This window comes from Hyperolius riggenbachi, chromosome 3 (genome assembly GCF_040937935.1).
Source record: "Hyperolius riggenbachi isolate aHypRig1 chromosome 3, aHypRig1.pri, whole genome shotgun sequence".
Lineage (NCBI taxonomy): Eukaryota > Metazoa > Chordata > Amphibia > Anura > Hyperoliidae > Hyperolius > Hyperolius riggenbachi.
Window position 1 is genome coordinate 188,453,651 of NC_090648.1, and position 25,978 is coordinate 188,479,628.

Genomic DNA, 25,978 nt, shown 5'->3' on the forward strand with positions numbered 1-25,978 from the left:
ATGAGCTAGAGATAAATACCAAACACTTTTGGCCAGTAAATGAAATGCGGAAATCTTTGTGAATTGACATTTCTTGAGGTAATTACTTCACTAGTCGAAAACTCAGATTTTTTTTTTGTGTGCGTTGATAGGTTTAGTGAATTGTAACTTGGTAAGGTGATCGGTAAAATCAGCTGTTATTAGCATTACTGAATGCGGTAATGCTGTGTGAATAGAGTGAACAAGTTATACTTACATTTATCCAACCTCATATTGCTCTAGCTACTTTACACCAGAATAGCTCATGTAAATAACGGACTGTGGGGTACAAGTCTTTATCTCACTTTCTGTCTGAAAGGGCCACAAATGCAAAGTAGACCATATATAGACTTGGAGATATGTCTGACTGGGTGGCGGATTACTGGCACAGCTTTCCCTCTCTTCGCACTTCTGTGATCACATGGAGAAATTTTACTTTCATGATTTTAATCCAGACTTTGGTGGTCCCAAGGACAGCAATATAAAATCATGGGGATTAGAACTTCCCACTCCTACAAAATAAAAAGGAAAAAATTACAGTGGCCAGTTAGAGTACCCAGGGCGCCATGTGACATGAGATACACATGTGTATGTACAGTGAAAAACATTAATAACCAGGCTCTTTTACGTGTTTTATTTTTCTGCCTGAAAGAGTTAATTTTTAGGCATGGAAGTGACAGCTTCTGTCTTGTCGGTACCTTGTTGGGAATGTAGTAAACATCACTGATAAGCAAATTACAGCCATAGAAGTTTTCCTGGCAGAATGCATCTTCTGAGAGCAAAGGGGGATAGAAAAAGGTCAATAGTTCATGTATTTTCATTTAGGGACACTTAAAGAGAGCCCAAAAAAGTGTAGTAAGTCTTGATACCAGATTATAGGTAATCACAAAGAAGTAATACTCACAAACCAGGGTTTCCACAAAAGGAATCACTGCAGTGGCAGATTAGCCCTGACCCCACTCAGGATAACAAGTCGATCCCTGTAGATCGGAAAGGTGGGGCAACACCCCTCCACCAAGGGTGGACTAGACATTATACATCCTAACAAAACATTCAATCTACTTTTTAAATGTTTAAATATAAAATAAATCCATGGGATAGCTAATAAGCCATTTTTAGGAGGAGGAGGATCAATACAATTGTTTATCTCATCAGTTTATTTTCACCTCAGGTTCACTTTAGTGAGTAGAGTGATGTTGATGCACTGGCTAATCTATAGCCTCTCAACTCAAATGAGAACATGATGTGGCAGGAATTTTAATAGGAGTCTCCTTTTTTTATCCTGTTACTTTAGAAGAGTAAGGAAAGCTTCTACTTTAGCAAAATCAGAAATAAATATTTCCAAGCTTTAAATACCTGATAGCAAAGTCTGTTAATGACATTCTTGGCTGTCTACATCTGGGAGGTACTAGATCATTAAATGGCACTTCCTTTACTTGCAGTAATCTTATTACAGGGCAGCACCATTATTGTTCACACCTGACAAGGCAGTATGATGCCTCACATCACTTGTCGTGTGTCTTCTGCACTGGACAATGTAGGCTTCTGCTGCAGATCTTTTTATATCCCTACTTTCTATTCAGAATGATTTAACAAAGGGTAGCAGACCAAGATCCATCTTCATTTATCTGCTGTTAAGTGTAGTGCTAGAGAAGTGAGTTGGGTATAAGCTACCTTATTTTTATACTTGGGATGTAGCGTTGGTGAGCCCATCAGCTGTTTTCACACAGGAAATGAGCGGCATGGAATGTGCATCCAAACTGATGCTGAATAATATTTCTATGGCTTTCATACTGTGGATCTAGCTAGTTTAATGGGATGTACAAATTCAAATAGCCCTTGCAACAGAATAGTGTTATCCAGTAAGCTACATGGACTAGATTTATAGCAAGTTTGTATTCACCAAAGGCTGTAGATTCTTTCTGTGTGAGACTGGAATGACATAGCAATTGAAATCGCACTGTCCTACCTGTCAATTACAGGCGCTGTACATCACTATGTAAGAAGGGGAATTGCAGGCGGCAACTCATGGAACTGGATGGGGAGGAGTGGTACTAATAGGAGGAAGGAGGGGGGAGAGCTTGTGCCAGCGCTGCAGCACAGGACAATAGGCTATCCAAGTGCCATACCTGTTACTGCTTATGCCAGCTGCTGCTACGCTGGTAGCTGCACAGGGAACCATGATCAATAATGCAGTTCATTTGCATTATGGATCACAGCAAAACTTGGCAAGTACAAAATGTACTAAAAGTAGGTAAGAAAAGTATGTGACATTTGGGACAGGTTGTTTTAGGCCCTTTTTTGCTTTCTGATGCCAAATAATGCAAAATCATAGATAATTGAATTAGATGATTAGATGAGTACCACAGTTCTGCAATCACTAAGGCCCCTTCTCCACATTGCATTTCTATGCGATTCTCCTGATAAATGTGTGATTTACATTCATTAATAATGAATGGAAATAGCAGTTTGTTTGCAGGAATTTGTCGGCAACCATGCATTGCGATTCAGCAGTAAATGACAGAGCATGGATGAGGAGATCAGACAGTGCAGTCTATGCACTTCCGATGTCCCTGCAGATCATGTTGCTTAAATTGCATCTGAAAAGGCAAATGCAGTGAAGGGGCCTTAGCCAGTCATTCAGCCTATTGAAATAGAGAAAACTAGTCACTGTGTGCTCCATGCTCACTGTTGGACACACTGTGATCCTACAGAAAGTAAAGAAGAGAGAGTTGTATGAGGAGATCAGAAAGAAAGTTATAGACAAGCATGTTGAAAGCAAAGGTTATATGCCGTTATTTTAAGCCAATAGCACATTTCATAGAATGATGGTCCTTTCTATAACTTCTACTTTTCCTTGATTTTACCCTTTGTACAGAAGTGTAAAAGTTCAATTTAGTGACACTTGGAGGAGACTCAGTTCTGTTTTGGGGGCTGCTTTGCTGATTATGGCAAGTGATGTAGTATTCTGGAGTGAAATGTGCTGCCCAGTCTCTGAGAGCCCTTTCACATGTCATAGATCCTCCAACAGGACAATGATCCAAAACACACAGCTAAAAGCACCCAATAATGGCTAAAAACAAAACATTGGACTATCCTGAAGAGACCTTTGACAAGCTCTAATATGGTTTGATTTATATTGAATACCACCCTTCAAAACCAGGAGCAATTTGATAGGTATTGACCGACTCATAACAGCCAACAAGTTCAATGTATAAGATACACGGAGTCAACTGTTTGCAGTCATTTTTTTCTATTTGTAGTATTAAGAATATTTTTTCCAGTAACCTCCAGGACAGGTCCACCATGAGATGACATAGGCTTCTCCCAGGAACAGGAAACGTCCAAACTAGAGCACTCTATAAATTTTAAACGGACCCCTCCAGCCCCAGTTGACGTTTCCTGTTCCAGGAAAGAGTACTCTGTCGCTTGCCGGTCCGTCTAGCCAGGTGTGCTGGGGACCTTGGTTGGCGACGCATGGGGACCTGCCTGGAGAGGATTGAGGGTCCGGTAGGAGAAGAGCGGTTATCTACCTTCTCCAGAAGCGTCTTGGCTGCCCGGGTAGTGGTAGATCCGAGGACGCGAGCGGCGTCCATGATTCCCTGATGGCGGAGGCTGTGGCGCGCCGGAAGTGACGAGGGGGATCCTGGGCCTCCGGAGGGTTGGCAGAGGTTTTGCCCTCAATGGCGGCGCTCGTGAGCGTACTTCCGCCCTTACGTGACGTCACTTCCGGAAGCGTGGGTGAAGAGACACCGCAAACCTGCATTGCTCGGCATTTCGTTTTGCGAGCGGAGCAGGATGGACGCTAAGCAGGAGCCGGGAAAGGTAAGGTGGCGGAAGGCTTGGGGACCTTTACGGTATGAGCCGAACGCCTTGCACCGCGTCTAAGCTGAGGTCTGACTTTATTTTTTGTCTAAGACAAGTGGCAAATTTCTGGCAGCTTAGCGTCTGATCTGAGGTCTCTACATAGACTATATATTACTTTATATTACGTCTGTCTGAGGTCTGTGTGTGATGATCCGCTCAGCTGGCTGCACAGGCAGACAGCTGTTTGTCCATTCCTCTAGTCTGTGGGCTGCAGGTCTCTGGAACAGAGACCTGTCTTTCCATTGCAAGTTTCTGGTCTGTTCTCTTGCTGGGGAATTTGCATACATTCGTTATGCAAATCCCCTACCTGCCTTCTTTGATGACTGGCACTATAAGAGCTTTATGGTTCCCAGAATGCTTTGCTGGACATTTCCCTTCCATGCTCTGTTCCTGATGGACACTGCTGGAGTGTCAGCCATTGCTATCTAGTATAGTTAATTCCTGGGGGTTGCTTTAGGCTCCCCTTCTAGCCCAGTCAGGTTGTATTATCTGTATTGCCTGTTCTGTCTTGTCTTGCCTGTTGCCATTGTCCTGCCCCAAAGGTGGTCGACAGGAAATGGTTCTGATCTCTGTTCTTGGAGTATAGCTGGTGCAGCGGTTGCTACCAGCTATCTCTTCTGTTCTGTCTCCTGGGATCGCGCCAGCTACTTTTCGCTAGCGCTGGGGATCCTTCTGTTCTGTCTTCTGGGATCGCGCTAGCTACTTTTCGCTAGCGCTGGGGATCCTTCTGTTCTGCTACTCTGTACCTGGATCACGCTGGCCACTTTTCGCTAGTGCTGTGGATCCTATCTCTCGTTTGTCCCTGTTTTCGTGTGTCTGTCTTGTCCGCTACGCTTGCTGCAGGCTCGGTGAGGTAACCATTAAGCAAGCGCTCGCGTCCTCTGTTTCATGTTTGTCTGTTAATGGTTAGTTAGGCGTGCTTGTCTCTATTGTGCTTATCACGTGGAGATCGCGCATAACCGCGTGCACTGTTGCGAATGAGTGCGGTGTTCGCGGTTAGCTAGCGTTTATTATTTTCCATATCTCCTTATTGTATTTGCTGTGCCTTTGCTACCCTCGTATTCTATTCTGATCTGCCTTGTGTCACGTCTGGCGATCGCACCTCTCGCGATCGCGTTCCTATTACGTATCTGCTGTTGTGTGTGCGCGGTCGCGGGGTGGCGACTGGATTGGCGCACACACATACAACCTATCCCTTTGCTCAATCTCATTCGCAATCGCCTCTATTGCGATTGCGTTCTGCGCTTCGTACAATTCCTGTCTGGCACTTGTGGAGGTACAGAGGATTGGTTCCTCTGCACTCCCCAGCGCCATCTGCCGACAGGAATTTCCCTCTACAGGTGCGTAGCACCTTTTGCTGGGTGCCTGCAAATATACGCTTGTGGAGGATTTCCGCCGTGTCAGCGCACGCGTTGTGCGCTGATCACGGAGAAAGTTCCACAACCGTTACACTGTGTTATTATAAAATGGATATATTATCCTAATATGTACTGGATATAGGGTATCATTGCGATTTGTGGGCTTATACAGATACCCTTAAATATGTAGTTGATGTAATTGCTTACATATTTATCCAGTGAAAACTCATTTAAGGTCTTTTGTATATGTTATACTGTAATACAAGTACCTTTTTATATCCCTGTCTGGTGTAGGGAATCTTTTTTTGCTCACATTCTGACATTAGTTCACGAAGGTGTTCTTTATAATAAACTTTATCAGATAGACTGGTGACACTGTTTTGTTTATTGTGTTTTATTATAGGGCACAGAGTCTACTGACCCTTCAAGGCCTAGGAGGCGTTGCCCGCTCTGTGACACAAAACTTGCCCATACTTATACTAAGCAGTTTTGCCAACCCTGTTTTGTAAAATTGATTCAGGAACAATCAGGGGGATTAAAGGAAGAAATTATGTCAGCTGTTAAACAGGAGATGTCTGATACAATTAAATCCTTAAAAGAAGTTTTTTTCTGCTGCCATGACCCTAGCTACAGATACTATTAATGCTGGCACTAGTGCGGCGGCACTGGCAAACCCAGTACCTAATAGTGATGTTACACAACCCGAACAACCTGCAAAGAGTAAGAGTAAAAGTAAATCCACCACTAAAAGACCTATTATTTCGTCCTCTGAGGAAGAAATGGAAGGAGAAGGAGAGGAGGAGGATGATGATGAATCCGATGCATCTACAGTTAAAAGTATGGAGAGTCAGTCAGAGATGAGAAAGATTTCTAGGTTCAGGTTTCCGGCTGATGAAACTGACCAACTTATCTTGGCGGTTAATAATACTTTGAAGATTGAGACAAAGAAATCTGAGGACGTATCACTACATGATAAATTGTACCAGGGAATGGAACCTGATGAGGCCCTTACATTTCCTGTGCATAAGTCTACAAAAAATACTATTCGTAGTCAATGGAAATACCCAGATAGAAAGTTATTCATGTCTAAGGGGTTTATTAAGAGATTTCCATTTGCAGAAACAGATGCCAAGATATGGGATCGGTGTCCTAGGCTGGACGCAGCATTTTCTCAAGTGAATAAAGATAATGAATTAGCTTTTGAGGACCTTGGATATCTTAAGGATCCACAGGATAAAAAGGTGGAATTTGCTCCGAAGAAGGCATGGACTTCAGCGGGGGCAAATGTTCAACCAGCAGCTGCAACAACATGTGTATCAAGAGTATTATCATTATGGGTTAAGAAAGTTGAAGAAAAGGTAGAAAAAGGGGCATCTAAGGAAGAGATCTTAGAGTCACTGGATGTAGTTTCAAAAGCCACAGACTGCATAACGGATGCGGCAGCAGAGAACATAAGAGTAAATGCAAGAACTACTGCCCTAATTAATTCCGCCAGACGTAATCTATGGATTAAAAATTGGGATGGCAGTCAGGCTTCTAAAGCTAGAGTATGTAACATACCTTTTGATGGGGAGCTTTTATTCGGGGCCCAGCTAGACGAAATATTAGAGAGAACAAGCGATAGAAAAAAAGGGGTTCCCAAAGAAGAAGAAATATATACAGAATAAGAGATTCTTTAGAAGGAATAGACAGGAAAACAGGGATAAACCTCAGCAAAGGAGGAAACCCTGTGCCATCAACAGAGAGGGAACGAAAAGGAATTTTCTTTTTCGGAACCCAGAAAACCAAGAGAAGAAGTGACGCCAAAGAAAGAGTTGGGGGTCGTCTAACAGGATTCTATTCCCAATGGACGGACATAACCAGAAACGATTTCATCCTCAATCTTGTAAGTCAGGGGTACAAAATTCAGTTTCGTTCGCTTCCAGGAAACAGGTTCATTTCCACTCCTCTTCCAAGAGACAAACAAAAGCGTCAGGCTTTGCAAAGCATCAAAACATGACAGAGGAAAGCGTGGTAGTTCCGGTGCCTTGCGAACAGCTTCGCAGGGGATTTTACTCGACCATATTCATGGTAAAGAAACCGACGGGGAAATTCAGGTTAATTCTGAACCTAAAACAATTAAACCCTTTTGTGACTTATCAAAGATTCAGGATGAAATCAATCTTCTCTGTGAGAAACTTACTAACCCCCAACTGTGTAATGACGAATATAGATCTAAGAGATGCCTATTGGCACATTCCAATAAGAGAATCGTCACAAAAATTTCTGAGGTTTGCAATAAAAGAAAAGGAATCAATTCAACACTTCCAGTTCAGGGTCCTGCCCTTCGGAATTTCATCAGCACCTCGCATTTTCACGAAGGTGATGGGAGAAGTGATAAAGGACTTGCCTGTAAAGGGAATCCTTGTGATTCCCTATCTAGACGACTTATTAGTAGTAGCAGACTCGTATCAACAAGCGGAAAAAGACACAAAGCGAGTACTAGATCAACTACAGACTCTCGGGTGGACTATAAATTGGGAAAAATCGGTGCTGGAACCGAAGTCAAGGATACAGTTTCTAGGAGTTGTGATAGACTCGGAGAAAGGAAGACTGTATTTAACAGAAGAAAAGATGACGAAACTAAAGAATATAATACAGGACTGTATAGGAAACCCAGTTCTGACAATAAGAGAAGTCATGAGAATACTAGGATTTCTGACATCGACATCTCCTGCCATCCAATGGGCACTGTTACACACAAGACAGCTTCAGAGTTGGATGATGGAAGTTTGGAGCAAAAAGCAGGAAGATTTAGAAAGAGAAGTAAGATGTCCAGAGACCATACTAAACTCATTGGAGTGGTGGATGTCGGAAAAGATCCTAACCGAAGGAAGATTATGTACAATCCCAGCACAAAAATGCATTACCACGGATGCAAGTCTCCTAGGATGGGGTGCTCATCTAGAGGGGAATATGTTTCAGGGTCTCTGGTCAAAACTAATAAGAGATCAATCATCGAATTACAGAGAGCTAAGAGCAGTGAGGGAAGTACTAGTACAGGCATTACAGTCACTGAAGGGACAACATGTTCAAGTAAGAATAGACGATACCACAACAGTGGCCTACATAATTCGTCAGGGGGGAACAAGATCAAGAAAACTTCTAGACCTGGCGATGGAAATTCTAATGATAGCGGAAGAAAACTTCCTCTCGTTGACAGCAGTCCACTTAAAGGGATCTTTGAACTGCATGGCGGATTTCCTGAGCAGACACAGACTATCAAATTCAGAGATGGAGATATCCAACAAAGTCTTCAGGAATCTAGTCAAAAGATGGGGCCGACCTCAGCTCGACATCTTCGCGAACAGAGGAAATACAAAATGCAAAAGGTTCTATTCCCTAAATCCAAGGGAGGGAGCAGAGGCGGTGGATGCGCTCAGTCAAAAGTGGACATTCAGGAAAGCATATGCGTTCCCACCAATTCAACGAATACCTCGAGTTTTGCAGAAGTTAATGCAGACCAGAGCAACATTGATCATGATAGCCCCAGATTGGCCAGGGAGAAGCTGGTATCCGATTCTCCTGAAGATGAGACTAGAGGGTCCGGTAAAACTGCCTCACAGAGGAGTACTATCCCAGGTAGAGAGAGGAAGTATAAGTTACATACCAAATCTAAACCTGTGTGCCTGGCTTCTGAGAGGTCTCCTTTAAGGAAGAGAGGTGTCTCAGAGAGAGTTATCAGTACGCTCCTCGACTGTAGAAAGAAGATAACTAGAAAAATATATTTAAAATACTGGAAGACTTTCAATTTGTGGAAGGAAGAGTCAGGATTTTCCGGAGAAGTAATACCAACAGTATTAGAATTTTTACAGGATGGTGAGGAGAAGAACATCGCCTTCAGTACCTTGAAGGTACAGGTTACAGCGATATCTACCTATTTGGATCTGAAATTAGCAAGTGACTCCCTTATCATACAGTTTTTTAGATCCATAGAAAGAAGGAGACCTATAATAAATAAGAAGGTTCCTAGTTGGGATCTGTCTTTAGTATTAAAGATCTTGAAGGGAGACCAATTTGAACCAGTATCAGAAATTCCATTGAGACAATTAACAATGAAGGTTATTTTCCTAGTAGCAATTACTTCAGCCAGGAGAGTGAGCGAACTGGAGGCCTTATGTTGTGATGAGCCCTTTTGTCTCATGTTTAATGATAGGGTGATATTAAAAACCTGTGAAGAGTTCCTTCCTAAGGTAGCGATGAAGTTTTTCATAGATCACAGGAGATTGTATTACCCTCCTTCAATGAAGAACCAACCTTAGATGTCAGAAGATATCTTATAGCTTATTTGGATAGAGTAGTAGACTTTAGGAAATCAAGAGCTCTATTTATCAATTCCTCAGGAGCTACTAAGGGCATGAGGATGTCAAAGAGAACTATAGGCAAGTGGATAAGACTGTGTATAGAAGAAGCCTATAAGTTGACGGGATCTACTTTATTGGGTGCAATTAGGGCTTATTCAACTAGGGCAGCTGCTACATCATGGGCCTACAGAGCGGGTGCTACGCCAGAAGAAATTTGTAATGTCGCTACGTGGACAAGTATGAGCACCTTTTCAAGACATTACAGGGTGAATCTCTGATGACTGCAAGACAACAATCCTTTGGGAGAAAAGTTCTGCAGGCAGTCTGCCCTCTCTAAAATTGGTAAGATTTCTTGCTCATGGTGGACCTGCCCTGGAGGTTACTGGAAAAACCAGTGTTAGTTACCTGGTAACATCCTTTTTCGTAACCTCCAGGACAGGTCCGTAACCCACCCGAATGACGGGATATATGTATATAGATTAATGTGTACAATAATATGATGATGCCTCTTTATGGTTAACAGTTCTTATGGTTGACTGGGGCTGGAGGGGTCAGTTTAAAATTTATAGAGTGCTCTAGTTTGGACGTTTCCTGTTCCTGGGAGGAGCCTATGTCGTCTCATGGTGGACCTGTCCTGGAGGTTACTAAAAAGGATGTTACCAGGTAACTAACACTGGTTTTGGATGTTACTGCTCAAGTAATGGAATTGTTGCACAAACAATCGAATTGCATTAGACTGTCGTTAGCCCTTAAAGAGGAACTTTAACCAAGGATTAAATCAGTAGCTGACACTCCCTTTCCCGCAAGAAATCTTTACCTTTTCTCTAGATCTGTGTGGCTGATATTGTGGGAAAACCCCTCCCACTGTGTGATGTCATGACCATGGTCATGACAGTTTGCGGTCTATAAACCTCATTGAATTGTGGAAAGTAGCAGCTTTTTCCAACTGCCAAGCAAGCAATATCTCCCTCTGTACACATCAGCAGAAATCAAAATTCCATGAAAATGGTGTCCTCTTTGACAGCATGATGTACATAAACTACTGTATTCCAGTTACATTTATGATGATGAGATTCAATTTGTGGTTAACATATTTTTAAAAATCTGGAATTTTCCAATTTCTCCTTGATTAACTATTATTTGAATGTGAAAAGCTGACTTGCTCTTTTTTCCAGACCACCTAGAAAAGAAAATGTAATTTGAATTAAAATGTTCTTTGACCATCACTTTTAGAATGAAGACTTTTTGATTTCATTAGTAATCCAGTGTAGTGGTAAATGTTTACACTTCTGCATAGAGCCAGCTGCTTCCTGCCTTCTATATGTTGCATTGTTCTGTGTGTTAGTAGGATTGTAAGCAAATAATATTGCTGTGTTTGTCATTTAAAGTGCTCTGGAAATATAATCACTTGTGTTTACTTCTGAATGTAGTTTAAACCCTTATAAAGTCAAAATATTGTAGTTAGAAAGCCAGGAGGGTGCCGTTGCAAATGATGCCAGTCTTTGAATCTTGCCTTTCATGTAACTAGTCTCTCTGGATATGAATGTCTGTTGCATGGTACATTTTTTCATTTATATACAGTTTTTTTTTTCAAGCTTGCTTTGTTTGTTGCAACTTGTAATTATGGCAAATGAGAGCCTTTTGAACTGGGAATTCTCATTTGACTTCAGTGAGGCTAAGGATTTCTAAATCAGACTGATACAAACTCTGGTCTTTGCCAGCTGGATCCAGAGGCATAGGAGCAGGGTGGCGGAGGTCAGAATTATAACTAGGCCATCATCCTGGGCTGCCTGAAGGCTGCTTTTAGCTTCCATGATAACATTTCTCCTTGATGGGGTTCCTGAACTGTACAACTAAAGACAAGATCCGTTATATCATTGAGTGACATGCCACCTTTAAATGAAATTAATGTACAACAACATTAAAGTCAACCTAAATTAATGTGTTCTGAAGTAGAGCAAATAAAGAAAAAACCTGCTGCTATTATATCTTGTTTAAAGTGAACCCGAGGTGAGAGTGATATGGAGGCTGCCATATTTATTTCCTTCCTAAACAATACCAGTTGCCTGGCAGCCCTGCTAATCTATTTGGCTGCAGTAGTGTCTGAATCACACCAGAACCAAGCATGCAGTTAATCTTGTCCGTTCTGACAATCATGTTAGAAACACCTGATCTGCTGCATGCTTGTTCAGAGGCTATGGCTGAAAGTATTAGAGTGAAAGGATTAGCAGGATAGACAGGCAACTGGTATTGCTTAAAGGATACCCGAAGTGACGTGTGACATGATGAGCTAGACATGGGTATGTACAGTGCCTAGCACACTCCTAACTATGCTGTGTTTTTTTTTTCTTTCACTGCCTGAAAGAGTTAAATATCAGATATGTAAGTGGCTAACTCAGTCCTGACTCCGACAGGAAGTGACTACAGTGTGACCCCTCACTGATAAGAAATTCCAACTATAAAACCCTTTCCGAACAGAAAATGGCTTCTGAGAGTAGGAAAGATATAAAAAGGGTCAATAGTTCATAGATTTTAGCTGTGGCATACTTCAATGAATGTGTCATTAAGCAAAAACAATAAAACAGTTAAAACTTAAAAGTAGATTTAAACATAAAAAAAAAAACTGTGGAAAATCCTAAAAAGTCATTTTTAGGGGAAGGAAGATAGATACAATAGTTTATTTCATTTGTTTATTTTCGCTTCGGGTGTCCATTAAAATGAAATCAATATGGCAGTCTCCTTATCACGTTCACCTCGGGTTCACTTTAAAGTTTGTTTGTTTACAATGCTAGTGTGAACCTGTGCTGCCTGTAGGCAAAGTGCTTCTCTTATTTTAAAGAGACTCTGAAGCAAAAAAAATATATGATATAGTGAATTGGTTGTGTACTATGAATAATTACTAGAAGATTAGCAGCAAAGAAAATATTCTCATACTTTTATTTTCAGGTATATAGTGTTTTTTCTAACATTGCATTATTCTATAATATGTGCAGATTACACAACACTCGGCATTCAAAATGAGTCTTTCAGAGCAGTCTGTGAAGTAATGACCTCTCTTCTAGCAGAGGAAAAGTAAATAGTCCAGGAACAGTTGAGATAATAAAAGTCAGATAACAGCCCTCTCCATGACTAACTTAGTCGGAGAGCTTAATGGCTTGTTTGCATAGAGATAACAACTGGAGTTTCTCAACTCTTCCTGTACTGGAAACAATTACACTGATGTATCTGATCTTAATGTTTTATTTCTTAGCTGTGCTACACATACAAATCATAATATCATATTTTTTCGCTTCAGTGTCTCTTTAAATCCACAATAATTCACAAATGGGGAAACATGTCTCCACCCATATCTTTGTGAATTAAAGTTTTCAACACAACCAAAGTAGTATAAAATGGCTTGCAAAATGGTAAAAGAAATGTTTTCTATAGAGCATTAAGCGAAAAGGATTGCCCTTCCCTGTAAGGATGGCTACACTCTGGCCATATCATTATGCTGTTATGCAGAGATGCTGCCTCCTGCTGGTTAGTGTCCATTCTCTTCCATAATGATCAGTGGACAGTTATGTGCCCACACAGCACAGGTCAGCACTGCAGGCCATGCTGACACACCAGCTACATAGACACATCTCTGTGATCTTATGAAAAGAGAAACCATATTATTCTCATTCATCATTGCTCCCACTCTGCAGGCTTGTTTGTTTTATGTATGGGGAACATATTGTAACCGCTAAACATTGCACTAAGCAACATTCTGGATAAAAAGGAAATGAGTATCAGGTGTATTTGTTCCTGCTATCATGTCTTTTAATACCAGGGTCATGCAGAGCCGGAGATGAACGCTGGCAGATGTTGGAATCAAGAAAGCGATAAGCTGTACAAGCACCAGATTCTGGCATTCAGCAATGTGAGCCCTCTGCCACAACAGGGAAAAGCAGCACACACATCAGGGCAGCGACTGTGCCCCGTCCTCATATCAGTGTCCCATCTCTCCTCTTAGCCATCCTCCTATTGTGCTGAAAATTCAACCAAAGGCACACACACATAAATGTAAAACCTTACATCTGAGAAAATGCTTCACTCCACAATGCTACATTTATTAACTGAAGAACGTGCTGATCAGCAATACACAATTAATTGTGAGCAGTGCAGTGGCTGTGTGGTTAGCACCCTCACCCTGTGGCCCTAGGGGCACAGGATACAATTCCAGCAACAAGGATACAATCTGCATGGGCTTTGTGAGGATGGGTTACTTCACGTTGCTGTGGTTTCCACCCTGACACCATAATGAACTCCTGGTTGGTTATTTGTTACTCGCTACAAAAATCAGCACTAGACTGTGTTAGGGATTTTAGGTAATGTGAAGGACAATAAATTGCGACATTGTTTGATGTATTTGGTAAAGCACTGCAAAAATAGTGGCAGCGGTATGTGAATAAGTAACGATACTGTATGACAGAGCTAAGGGCTTACTCACAAGGGCGCTTTCAGTTTTTTTTAAGCGGCTGTGATTTTAAAAATCTTTGTGAAAAGCGCTTGTGCAATGATTCCCTGTGATTCCCTGTGAGTGTGTTCACATGTGAGCGGTTCGATTCTGATCCGCCCACCAAAGCGCTGCCTGTACCATTTTCAGGGTGATTTGCCTATAATGGCAGGTATAGGGAAATCGCAAAGCACTTGAAAAAGCGCTTTGTATGGCGATTTCCCCAGCGCTTTCAGGAATAAATACATTGTATTTATTCATTTCCGGGTGAAAGAGTTTACTTCCCGACTAACGTCAGAAAGTGAAAAAAAGAATCGCTCTGCAAAAAGCGCTTAGAAAAACACCAGCATAAAAGCGCTAAGTAAGTGACAGGAGGCACTGAAAAAAATCGCCCACAAAAATGCAAAACGCTGGCGTCAGCGATTGCAATTTATGATGTGAACAAGGCCTAAAAGTGTGTGGACACACTAAGGCCTGGTGCACACCAGAGGAGTTTTTCTGAGCGTTTTGAGTTTTTAAATCTGCTGCTAATGTTATCCTATGTGTCTGTGCACACTGGAGCAATGAGGTTTTGTAAAAAACCCCATAGCATTACATTGGGAAGAGCTTTTAGAGGTTTCAAAAGCTCTTCCCAATGTAATGCTATGGGGTTTTTTTACAAAACCTCATTGCTCCAGTGTGCACAGACACATAGGATAACATTAGCAGCAGATTTAAAAACTCAAAACGCTCAGAAAAACTCCTCTGGTGTGCCCCAGGCCTAAGACCACACTCCTATGTGCTTGATGAATATTTAGGCTGGTTTCACAGTGGGACGTTAAAGTCCCACGTTACAGCAGTCAGTAACGCAGCCTAACTCACAGCACTGTAAAATCAATGTGCTGTTCACAGTGCACACGTTGCGTTAGGGTATAACGCTGCACATTAAAGGGAACCAGAGAGGAACGGGGGGTTGAAAAAAGAAAATGATTTTATACATACCTGGGGCTTCTTCCAGCTCCATAAGCCTGAATCGCTCCCACGCCGCCGTCCTCAGCTTCCTGGATCCGCCGGTACCGGGCCCGTCACTTCCGGCGGACGCGGCCAATTGTCCGCATCACAGGGGCTCCCTCCATACATGTACGCATGCGGCAGCGCAGTAAGCAGCCACATGCGTATCTGTATGGAGAGAGAGCACCCTGTAATGCGGAGAATTGGCCGCGTCCGCCGGCCGACTTGCCGACTCGCGGCAATGACGGGACCCGGTGGCGGCGGATCCAGGCAGCGGAGGACGGCGGCGTGGGAGCGATCCGTGCGTATGGGGCTGGAGGAAGCCCCAGGTATGTATATTGAATCCTCTCTGGTTCCCTTTAAATGAAAGTGCAGCATGCTGTACGTTATACCCCTATAGAGCTGCAGATTGTTTGCACATGCTCAGTGACTACTACCCACATGGCTAATATTCAATGCACTGTGGTGACTGGTGGAGGGTCTCCTAGTGTTGTCCGGATCATGAATTAATTAATTTGATCCGGATCTTTTTTGTGAGTCAAATCATCCAGATCATCACAATGAAAGATTCGGTTCAAAGTGGATGTCTGTCTGGAAGAAACAGGAACATACAGAATGTACAGTGCAGGGAAAGTCCTGTCCTGCTAGTCATTTCACCCAGTCTGCTTCCCTAGTAAAATGATTCAAATGATTCGGTTCAAAGATCCGGATCTTTTCAATGATCCGATTCGAATGATCTGAATCCTTAAAAAGATCCGGACTTTATATCACTAACCTGGAGCTGCTGCTTTGAGAGCCGCATAATGCGGCTCAATCTGACATCCAACTTCAACACCACCACGTGTTGCGTTAGGGACACGTTATGCGACCTTAAAGTGAATGTTTACCGTTTCCAAAAAGAAAAAGTCAAATACTCACCTAAGGAGAGGGAAGGCTCGGTCCTAATGAGCCTTCCCTCTCCTCTCCCGGTACCCGGTCCCGCGCAGGATCCCCCGTGGCAGTATTCGATCAGTTCGGTCAAATACTGCCACTTCCGCATGCCGAAGGGAGCTTTCGGGAGCACTCGGGCTCCCGATGACGCGGCCGCTCCATACTACGCATGCGCGAGCACCCTCTATGACGCGCTCGCGCGTACGTAGTATGGAGTGGCGCGTCTTCGGAAGCCCGAGTGCTCCCGAAGACCTCCGAAGTCCCTGCGGCGGCGGATGCGAACGGGGGAGCCAGCGCAGCACCGAGGGCACCGGGAAAGGAGAGGGAAGGCTCATTAGGACCAAGCCTTCCCTCTCCTTAGGTGAGTATCTGACTTTTTCTTTTTTTGAAACGGTACCCATTGGCTTTAACGTCCCCTAAAACGCAACGTCTTGGTGTAAAAGTAGCCTTAATGTAAAAGCCGTAGGTGTTAACCTGGTGTTTGTCTCCTCCACCAGTAGAGCAACCTCTCTTCTGAGAAGTATTTTTTAGTACATCTGTGTGGATTGAAGGTCTATAACACTGTTTGCACAAGGCAGTGGGGAGGACATCCATATTGTAACATTATCACTTCTGTGTGTCACGTTACACATGTTGCATTGCATTCGGTATACTACATTACTATACAGGTTAGGCCCCTTCCACACTTCAGTCTGTCTGATCAGTGCAATCATACAGTGAGGCACACAGTACAAATGAAAGTATGCCTCACTTACAAGGTACACTGCATGCAGTTTGTTACTGTGTTGGAAGCTGCTGCACCACACCGTGATCAGTGTGATAGCTCCTTAGGGCTATCGCTACTTTACACAACACAGCGTGCTAAGGGCTTGATTCACTAAACCGTGATAACTGATATGGTAGCGCTAGCGGTTTTCACAGAACATTTTTCACACGCATTCGCAAATTTTCACGTGAAAACAGCTGCAAAAATTCACAATTGCGCGCAAAAAAAGCTAGTGCGACCGTGATATCAGTTATCACGGTTTAGTGAATCCAGCCCTAAGTGTGAAAGGGTCTAAGGGTGTTTTCACCTCTGTCCTTACCAGCCACATTCCTTCATTGTGAGTACATACAGGAACTCATTTGTCTTTTAGGACTTGTTCTAACATTCTCACATTAAATCACACTACCTCCTCCTATTTGGCTGTTCATGCTTAGCAGCCCAGTAGTCATGTCCAGAAAGCTGTCTCTTTTACACACACAATTGTGCATTTGGTATGTCATTTTTTTTGCGCTCTTTTAATGACTTTAACCTAAATGCAATTGCTGGGAAAAATGCAGCGGGACAGTGTTTGCATAAAAATGTAATTGCATGGTTTCAACGGTTATGTCAGTGTCACAAGTGGCCTAATCTGAGCAGGATCATCCACCAGGCAACCTGGGCAGGTACTTGGGGCCTAGTGGGAGTCCAGGGGCCCTCCTGCCACCTTTTTTGATCTCTCTCTCCAATTCAACTTACCAAAAGGACCACAAGGGCCCCAAATCTACTACCTTGCCTAGGGCCCAATTACTTCCTAATCCATCTCTGGGCCTAATGCTTTTGTTACAACACTCAGAACGGAGCGCTTACAGTGGGAACAGAGGCTCTAGGAGACATTTATACTACATGTGCTTTTTTCTGGACACGTGATTTCTAATGACAAGAATTCTGTCAGGATAATGTCAATTTCTACTACAGCAATGTCTCCCCAAATCCAATACCTGCTACATTTTTGGTGTTGAATAATTGGGAGAGTCAAACAAAATTGCATACAAAAGCTTCTATGTACTTATCTTGCTATTTTTTTTTTATTTTCCCTTGACAAACCAATCAAAGTTGCAAAATGCAAAAACAAGCATGAAAATCACAGACAAAATGCACAACAATCAAAGAAAATTGTGGGCCTAATTGAGCAAAAGAGCGCAATCAAATAGCAGCACGTTCACGATTTGCGATGTAAGAGATTCCTGAAAGCTAAGCCTGTTTCATGATTATTCTCTGCACACAAGTATACACAGTGCTCAGCTTTTTGTGACCACAGAGTTGCGATCCTTGTAAAAGATAAACTGTGCAAAATATTTACATGAAGTCTTGTGCATATTTATAAATATTGGCTTTGACATAAATGCGTAATAATCAAACACACAGCATTCCAAAGATGACTACAGAAAGCTGAATAACATGCATTGTTTGGGGCCCTTGATGGCAGTGCTGGGATGCAGCATTGTCATAGACTGTATGACGGGTTTACATGATTGCCTTGCTGCTACACGATGTACCTTGTCTCTGTTCTGTCATTTCCAGTTGAACCACCATGTACTGTAACTATTGAAAAAATACAGTGTCTCTGCTGTGTTTAGATCACATTATTTTACCTCCTATTACTGCCATACATTGTTTAGCGTAATCAAAACAGTTCTACTTTCTATTGAAATATATTTCCCTTGTATTTCTCAGAAGTAGAATAGGAGCGGTGCTTTAATGTGACTGAATGTAAGACTTTATTTATCAGCTAATAGAGGCAGCAGCGCTGTCAGATTATGGCCTTTTCCTGAGTGTCAGCGAGCAGAAGCCGCCACAGAAAATCATAGGCAAGTGTCCCTGTTGTTGTGAAGATAAAAGCCTGTGCTGAAAAAGACAGCTGTACAAGCATGACAACTTCCTGAGAATGAATGTAATATATTTCAAGTGTCTGTTTTGAAAATAGAAATAATGACATGTTTAGCAGTGAAAGCCTTTTCTGCAGACACGTGCTGTACAATGATGGAAAAGCACGCTGAACACAGAACTGTAGCCCTCTGGAAATTGGATGTAATTACAAAGTTAACAAGAAGGAGATGAAAAGTTTGGCCAGCTTCATTATTTACTTTACAGGACATGACTTCTCCTCCAGTGATCATGTCTTCTGGGTGCAGGGATTTGTGCTGTGTAATGTCAGCTCTTCATTAGCACACTTCATACAGAGCCTCCTTGTTAATGGAGGAGTTACAAAGTGCTCTGACTTGCTTCTTGATTCAGAATGAAGGCGAGACATCCGATTAATTCGGAAATATGGGGATTGCTGTATATTGTCTCAGTATAGATTGTCATTATTGATCATAGTCTGTCCAATTCCCCCATATAAGTACAGTATTGTAATAGCAATTGGAAAAAAAGAATCTGGCATGCAACATAAGTCAGAAAATCAGTGATGTGACACTCCGATCAGCTAGCTTTATTACCAGTGGCCTTATTATCCATATCAGTGATGCATGTATGTGTGACATCACACGTGTCCTTGTTACTCTGGCAACAACATGGGGTGGGTGTATGGAGCAAAAAGTGCACCTGGAGCCAGCAGAGGGCAAGGTGCAGCCAAGGACAGGTAATGTACACTGAGGGGAACATTACACATTGGGGGGGGGGGGGGCAGCGTCTGGGGTTACGTCGTGTTCGTTGCACATCCTGATATCGCTCACCATTCCTGCTGCGCACCCGATAAAGCAAGTCCGCTGTACATCTTGCAGTATGTCCAACCGATTATTGCGAGCAATTTCGGCCGGAAATTGGTTGCATTGTTGATTGAACATGCACTTTAGCGGCACAGATTTTCATCCGATTCCAATAATAATCGAATCGGATGGTCGATCGGCTGCCAAGTCAATAATGGGGTTGCTTAAAAGGTTATTGATTAAAGCCTTGTATACACATCCAATTCTGATTGGCCAATAATTGGCTAATTTTACCACTTCCATGTAGTATAAGCGATTACTACACAATCTGTTCATAGTATTCACAATCTATTGGCCTTCATATTACATGGAGGTGGTAAAATTGGTCAGTGATTGGCCACATAAAATTGGATGTGTGTATGCACCCTAAGCAGTTGAATGCAGTAACACAATCTCTAATCAGTCTTTATCTCTCACATATCTCCTCACTAGTTTCCATATATCACCACAATCCCAACCTCCATTCTCCACACAACCGCTGTCCTCCACCAGAATCATCTTCTACTCACATTTGTACATACAAGATTTCCCATGAGCTTCTTCTCTGCTGTGGAATTTCTTTCCAAGAAACATCTGTCACTCTACAATCCTTGAAACATTTAAGTATACCCTTAATGCACACCTGAAGTGAGAGGGATATGGAGGCTGACCTATTTATTTCATTTTTCAACAATGAATATTGCCTGGCTGTTCTGATGATCATCTGCCTCTAATACTTTTAGGCTGGGGACACCCTTTGTAGAATTGCATGTGTTTTTTCAGTAATGCACTCCTGAAAAATGCATGCAATTCTGCAAATTGTGCTCCCAGCTTTGCAGATCAGGTATTCTGTCTGAAGTCCGAGTGGATTAGCCGCATATTTGTTTCAGGTGTGTAATTCAGACACAACTGATGCAAGAATGATCAACAGGATCAGGCAACTGGTATTGTTTAAAAGGAGATGAATATTGGAGCCTCCATATCCCGCTCACTTCAGGTTCCATTTAAAACTCACCCAGAAGCACACAATCTAACCTAGGCCATTCCCTTTAAGTTTCTGACCAAGCTCTGCTTTTTCTCTGGATATACTGTACACCTTCTGTTTTGCCCCAGTTCTTGCTTCCTCACTATTAGATTGTAAAGTCTTAAAAGCATGACTCTCCACCTTTTGTTTCTTGTAATTTGCTGTACATTTTGTTAGTCACTATGCATTAGTTATTGTGACATTTATGATATCCATCAACTCTGTGCTATGTCGTATTTATTTATACTGTATTTGCATGTTGTCTTAGTCTGTACAGTGCTATAGCAGATGACGAGGCTGTACAAATAATAATAAATAATAATAATAATGATGATGATGTACAAGCTTTCAAGCTCACTATGTTTTGATGTCAGGGTAGCAGACATCTTAAGGGAAAACACTGTAGGCTTGCTGGATCTCTTTAGTTCTCCTGTATTTTCCATTCTACAGCAGCCATAATAAATCAACCCCAGGGGATCATATATCAGAAAGCGTATTAGCTTCCTATTATGGTAGAGATCACGGGGAGCTTTTATTATTAGTCACAGATATAAGCAACTCTTCAGATTCTTGTTAAGAAAGGGACAGTCTTAGGATGGAAATGCTCTTTAAAAACAAACTGGAGAGTAATGTTTGGTAAAAGTTGATTAACCCTCCATTACGTTGTTTTTGTGCTGCAAAGAAACCTCTAAAGGTTATAATTTTCTTGTCTGTATTAAGGGCAGGCTCAGACCTATTCAGCACTACATTAGATGACAATCTCTTCTTTTTCGTACACAGGACCAGAAGCATTCAGCTCAAAGAGCTTTGCAGTTCAGGCTCAGAAGAAGATTCTGGGCAAAATGGCCACAAAGACAATGGCAAACATGCTGATAGACGACGCAAGCAGCGAAGTCTTTGATGAGCTCTTCAAAGCCACTAAGGAATACATGCGAAATAAAAAAGAAGCTCACAAAGTCCTGAAGGACCTTATCAAGGTTGCTGTAAAAGTGGGTATTCTGTACAGAAACAACCAGTTTAGCCCGGAGGAACTGGAGATCGTGGAGAAGTTTCGGAAAAGGCTGAATCAGACTGCCATGACAGCGGTCAGTTTTTACGAAGTGGAATATACATTTGATAAAAATGTTCTCTCTGGACTTCTACAGGAATGCAAAACTCTTCTTCATGACTTAGTGCAGCGACACCTGACACCAAAGTCCCACGGTCGCATTGACAGAGTCTTCAACCATTTCTCTGATGTTGAATTCCTTACTTCCCTCTACAGCCCAGATGGCACTTGCAGGCCGTACCTCAAAAGGATTTGTGAGGGAGTCAATAAACTGCTGGATGAAAAAATCCTTTAAAAAAATGCCTTTTTTTCATGGTTGTGCGTGAACAAGATGGCGTCTCAAGAACTTGTGGATTGTAGACAGCCAGACTGAAGCACAGCAGATGTCTGTATGGGGTGTCCTTTATATTTTGTGCTTGGGGTATTTTTCTGTTATGCATAAACAGAATGAGGCCTTTATCTGCAACCATAAAAATGGACTACAAATAAAACCATTAGATTCCGGTGGCCCTTATAAAATGGAGTAAACAGTGCTATGAGGCATATCAGCTACTGTTCGAACAAGGTACTGAATTCAAGCCTGAATTTTGTTCTGTGTAACATGAATAGAGCTTTCCTTGTGTTATGGCAGTCTTTAAAGCATGGCCTCACCTGCTGCTGACACAGTGTTATGCTTTGATCCAGTATTTTGGCAAAGGCAGTGGGCGGTACTGCATGACCTTCTCTAACTTACAAGTCTGTCAAGGAGATTTACGTGCTTTGAAAAATCAGATTCTAAAGCCTTAAAAAGGTGAAAAAGTTATGCATAGTCAAAAACAGCATGCTGGTTCAGAGACTAATTCATTAAAATCAGGCCAAAAGATATTTGATTTTAGGTGGAACATTGATTTCCGAGTCACGCCCTGGCTTCTTCCGTTTAGCAGCAGTATCTGTTTGACAAAGCCTTCAGCTCCACCCTTGTTCTCCTTGACATTTGTGGCAATTGCACCCATCTGTGTGTTCCCCTTCTACCATATTGCAACAGAGAAGGAAGGTAACTTATAATGACTGAAGCACATAGGCAAGACAGGGACAGAGATCACACAAGCAGGGTACCTGGGCACATATTATAGTGAATTTAACTCTCCCATGCAAACCAAAAACCTGAAATATCCATTAAACATTAATTTTACAGTTAGGTTCACTATGTTGTTTAATAAGTTTTTCAAAAAATTCCACCAGTCTATTAGTCAAATTTTCTGGATTATAACTTGGCCATAACATACTTTATTGTATGTTTAATATATATTCTTTTTATACTTTTCATTAAAATTTTCACTTTAGTGCGCTAATTTTCTTCCAGATCTCTCGAAGCATGGAGTGTTCCACAAGCAATAGGACAGTGACCAACCTGAATAAACTTAACATAAATAACAATATAGCACAAGTCTTATTATAAACGCCTCATAATGGGCAACTGATCCAACTGGCTGGTCTATGACAAACTGACTTTCACTTACAGCAGAGTTCCCCAACCCTTTCCTCAAGGCCCACCAACAGTACATGTTTTGCAGAAAACCACAAACATGCACAGGTGAGGTAATTAGTGTCTCAACAGAGCTGATTAACTGCCTCTGTGGATTTATACAAAGCATGCACTGTTGGTGGGCCTTGAGGACGGGGTTGGGGTACTCTGACTTGCAGTATCGGCTGTCCATCATAGTCTTTGTCTGGTACACATTGTGGATTGTATGGCTGTATTGTTATTTGAATGACTGTCTATCCATGGACCAATCTGGCTTTTTTTTAATATAATAAAGATGCTGTTTTTATCATAAGCATTGGGCTATATTGTAAACCTATTTTAGTTGCTCATTACTATCGGTAACAGTTTTACTGTTGCTTGAGAATCTATCCTCTGTTCTCAGGTGATTCATTTGGGGTAAAGCTCACTTTTTGACACGTGTATCCTGTATTATTTTTTTTCCAGAAGACCAGAAAAGTCCAGCTTTACTGTGAACTTGGCTGTCTTTACTTTGTGCGCAGCACACCAACAAAGATGGTTTATTGGCAAAAAAATGACTACAGTTAGGCTAGCTGTACAGAAACTGGCAATCCAGAAATTGATTCCTCTCCCTGTCAGAAATGTAATGTCCCTAAATCTGAGGTACTAGTGATCGATGTATTTGCCTTGTCCCACACATCAGTAGAAATCTGACTGAGGTTGGATCAAACCGCTAGCGTGGTACTGAGTGATGTACAGCAATGATAATCTGGATGAAGTGCATTGAATGGTTGGTATGTTGAGGACAGAAGATCCCATGCACATTTGATGAAAGTGATTAAATCTGCTTGAAAAAGATACAAACCCCTGTGTGTCACATTTTATGGAAACATTAACACTTAAAGATCATCTGTACATTTGTAATAAACCTAATGTCATGGAGGGAGAGGCTAGGTGATGAAGCCCCGTACTTGGTTCATCAGTTGGTAAATATTTTAGGGCCCGTTTCCACTAGTGCGACGCGATTTCGCCGGCATTCCGACGCTTGTAAAAACGCATGCGGGTGCGTTTCCGCATGCGTTTTACCCGCGATTTCGCGTGCGATTTCGCATGGCAGGGTGCCATGCGAAATTAACCATGACACTGCCAGGACAAAATAACATTGGGAAGGGTGCGAAATCGCACGCGAAATCGCGGGTAAAAACGCATGTAACAAACGCATGCGTTTTTACTATTAAATACATTAGCGGCGATTCGCACGGATTCCCGACGCAGGCGAAAACTGTGGGTCCCGCCGTGCAGATTTGGCCCGCTGCCAAATCGCTCCCGCACGCCGCACAGGTGGAAACAGCCCCATCCACTAACATTAGCTATGCGAATCCGCATGCAGTGCCCGCATGCGGATTCGCCCTAGTGGAAACGAGCCCTAAGTATACTTTGTAAGTACCAATTTTGTAACCTGTTTTATTGCTGTGTTCCTCTAACGTAGAATGGTCTTATTACCCTGAAGTCTTATGCTGGATACACACCATGCGTTTCCGCGTTCGATGCGTCCGTCGATACGCATCGATTCGATTATTTCCGACATGTCCGAATCAAGCTTTGATGGATCGTTAGGTCGATTTGCCATGCTTTACATGGCAATCGACCTAAAAATCATCGAAATTCGTTCGGAAATGCTCGGAAATAATCGTATCGACGGATGCATTCGACGCGGAAACGCATGGTGTGTATCCAGCATTACCATCAACTGTTTTTATGTTAGGTCAACCAAACTGTATATTATTTGAATACATCATATCCTTCACCTGCCCACTAATGATATAATCTTGATTGTGTAATCGTACCCTGTCTATGTACTATGAAGAACTATCTAATTTTAAGTATTTTCACTCAGTTTACCCTTCTAATATATAGATTTAGTAAGATTGAACAGTCAAGATTGTACCATCGATGGGCATCTTTAGACTTTACATGGTAAGCTGGATTGATGCAATTAAAGTTATAAGATTATTATACTGATTAAAATCCCACCCTATAACTAATAGGGATTTATTGCAGGTTTCCAATAAAGTTGATAATTTGACAATCACAACCTTTCAGTTACATAAAATCTAAAGTAAACTGGTATGTCTTCATATTATTTATTTTATGTCCAATGACTGTACGTACAATACCACAAGAAAAAAACGTCAGCAAAAGCTTTATAATTGTGGCCAGCATAGGTCTATAAGATTGTACAATCAGATTGCATGAGTGCCCAGCATTATAATATTTGCATACCACAGGCACACATTACAAATTGTTGGGAAGAATAGCCACAGTTTCCAACCAAACACCGCAGAAGACCTGGACATATAATGTACAGCTGCGGGTCAGGTAAGTAACAACTAATATGAGCTCTGCAATACCAGATATCGGGTATACCCATAGATCTGTTAAAATCTTGAGTTTTTGCCTCATGCTGTAGGTTTTTAATTGTGGTTCTACAAGAGAGCCTGCCATGTGATAGCAAATCCCTTGCTGTTGGCATTTCTAAATTTTGAAACCGGCTCCCTCTAACCCGATTCTGGTATCCTATTAATTACTTTTATGTGTGAGTGATCAATGGATTAGACATTAGATTTGATATAAGTATTGAACCTAATTTATAAAGAAGACCCCCTTTATTGAGGAGGCATATGAAGGCAAGGCTCCTTGTCTTTTTTTTCTGCACTGAGCAGTACCGGCTAGAGGTTGCTGTGGGGAGAGGCTAATTGGATTGGGTCACTGCTGGGATCTGGTTGAACACTGGGCGGGTCACAGCACAAGGTGTAAATAATTGATATCTGGTAACGGTTGATATCAATTGTTTTATTAAATATTCGTTGTATGCCTAGCTTAACCTGCTAATTGATAAATGACACTGAAGCTTTTATGTGAATAGTATTAGTAGTAGTGCATTT

General features: G+C 42.0%; 1 protein-coding gene across 1 annotated transcript in view; it reads left to right on the forward strand.

The window, feature by feature from the left end:
- TNFAIP8L3 (TNF alpha induced protein 8 like 3) overlaps positions 1-22,379 on the forward strand; it is an 86,500-nt gene extending 64,121 nt beyond the window's left edge. The window contains exon 2 of the mRNA XM_068275440.1: positions 21,283-22,379. Within this exon, the coding sequence (XP_068131541.1) occupies positions 21,283-21,845 (563 nt within the window). The 3' untranslated portion in view covers positions 21,846-22,379. The remainder of the gene's footprint in view (positions 1-21,282) is intronic.
- The last annotated feature ends 3,599 nt before the right edge of the window (positions 22,380-25,978 follow it).